Here is a 1,132-nt window from a genome sequence, read left to right as displayed (position 1 = left end):
TTATTTCTTACTAACTCTTATGATAAGTGAAACCCACACTTAGTACCAAATGAATGAAACGTCGCTGCGTCAACTTCAACTCAGAGGGCCATCAGAAGAAACGTCGAATTCGCTTGATGTTAATGTAATGCTGTCATGGATAAAATGTGTACACTTTACGTATCCAACTGCAATCAGGAGCAAGTTAAATACTTACGGATGTTTGTGATGCCACATTTAAAAGAAACTGATGTGAACATGTCTAAGCACGTTGTCCAGATCGAAAGGAACTTGAAAACAATTCAGCTAATGATGTTATATGTTATTATAGATATTCATGTATTCATATTCAGATAGATATTCAAATTCAATCTCTCAATACTTGCTATCTAATTAATCAAATTAATCAAATTCAATACTTACTGATGAACGATACTATTTGTGATAAGTAAAGGCACACTGGGACGGCTAGGAAACGCCTTTACGTCCATGCGATCACGGGTTGCAAACGGTACAAGCATCATGGGATGACGTAATCCACAGCTATTATAAACAAAAGCTACTCACTAATTTTGTCATATCACATTGGAAACGCACTGACAGCAACAAGCAACAATACGTTGTCAGGAATTGTACGTACGCTGCTCGACTGACTCAGAAAAATCTGCTACAATTACAATCCATTCCTTCTTTTATGATAATTGAAACCACACTAGAACAACTGGGAAACGTCACTGCACCAAACACTGTACGATCCAAATGCAGTCAGGAGCAAATTCAATACTTACGGATGTTTGTGATGCCAAATATAGAACGAAATGATGTGAACATGACTTATCACGTTGCCCAGAGCAAAAGGAATACCATAAAAACTCAGCTGATGACGTAATCTGTAATTACAGAAGTCACCAAATTCCACCTATATCTAATACGCATAACGTCTTGCTATCAAATTAAACAAATTCAACACTTACTGTTTTTTGTCATACGTTTTTGAACGCTATGTCAGCAACTCCAACAACCACTGTTAAACAGCTTTTACCTGAATTCAGTGATAATAGATTGCATCTGGGCATTTTCAAAATTTTCAAATTGCAAGGCAAATGTAATTTTCAATTTTAAAAAGAATTGAATCAAAGGCACATAATCCATG

General features: G+C 36.0%; 1 protein-coding gene across 1 annotated transcript; it reads left to right on the top strand.

Moving 5' to 3' along the window:
* The first annotated feature begins 49 nt into the window (after positions 1 to 49).
* Tsp_13617 (conserved hypothetical protein) lies at positions 50 to 868 on the top strand. The gene is made up of 2 exons (XM_003366905.1): positions 50 to 183; positions 607 to 868. The coding sequence occupies exons 1-2, from the start codon at positions 50 to 52 to the stop codon at positions 866 to 868; spliced, it is 396 nt and encodes a 131-aa protein (XP_003366953.1).
* The last annotated feature ends 264 nt before the right edge of the window (positions 869 to 1,132 follow it).

Source organism: Trichinella spiralis (assembly GCF_000181795.1).
Source record: "Trichinella spiralis strain ISS 195 chromosome Unknown Scfld5200, whole genome shotgun sequence".
In the NCBI taxonomy this organism is placed as follows: Eukaryota; Metazoa; Nematoda; class Enoplea; order Trichinellida; family Trichinellidae; genus Trichinella; species Trichinella spiralis.
The sequence above is the reverse complement of the archived record's forward strand: the minus strand, read 5'-3'. Positions and strand labels throughout refer to the sequence as shown.

Bases quoted from the DNA above. Each gene is read 5' to 3' on its own strand.
- Tsp_13617 (XM_003366905.1), top strand. From the start codon at position 50: ATGAATGAAACGTCGCTGCGTCAACTTCAACTCAGAGGGCCATCAGAA. The intron at 184-606 runs GTTAAATACTTA...ATACGTTGTCAG, and splicing joins CCAACTGCAATCAGGAGCAA to GAATTGTACGTACGCTGCTC.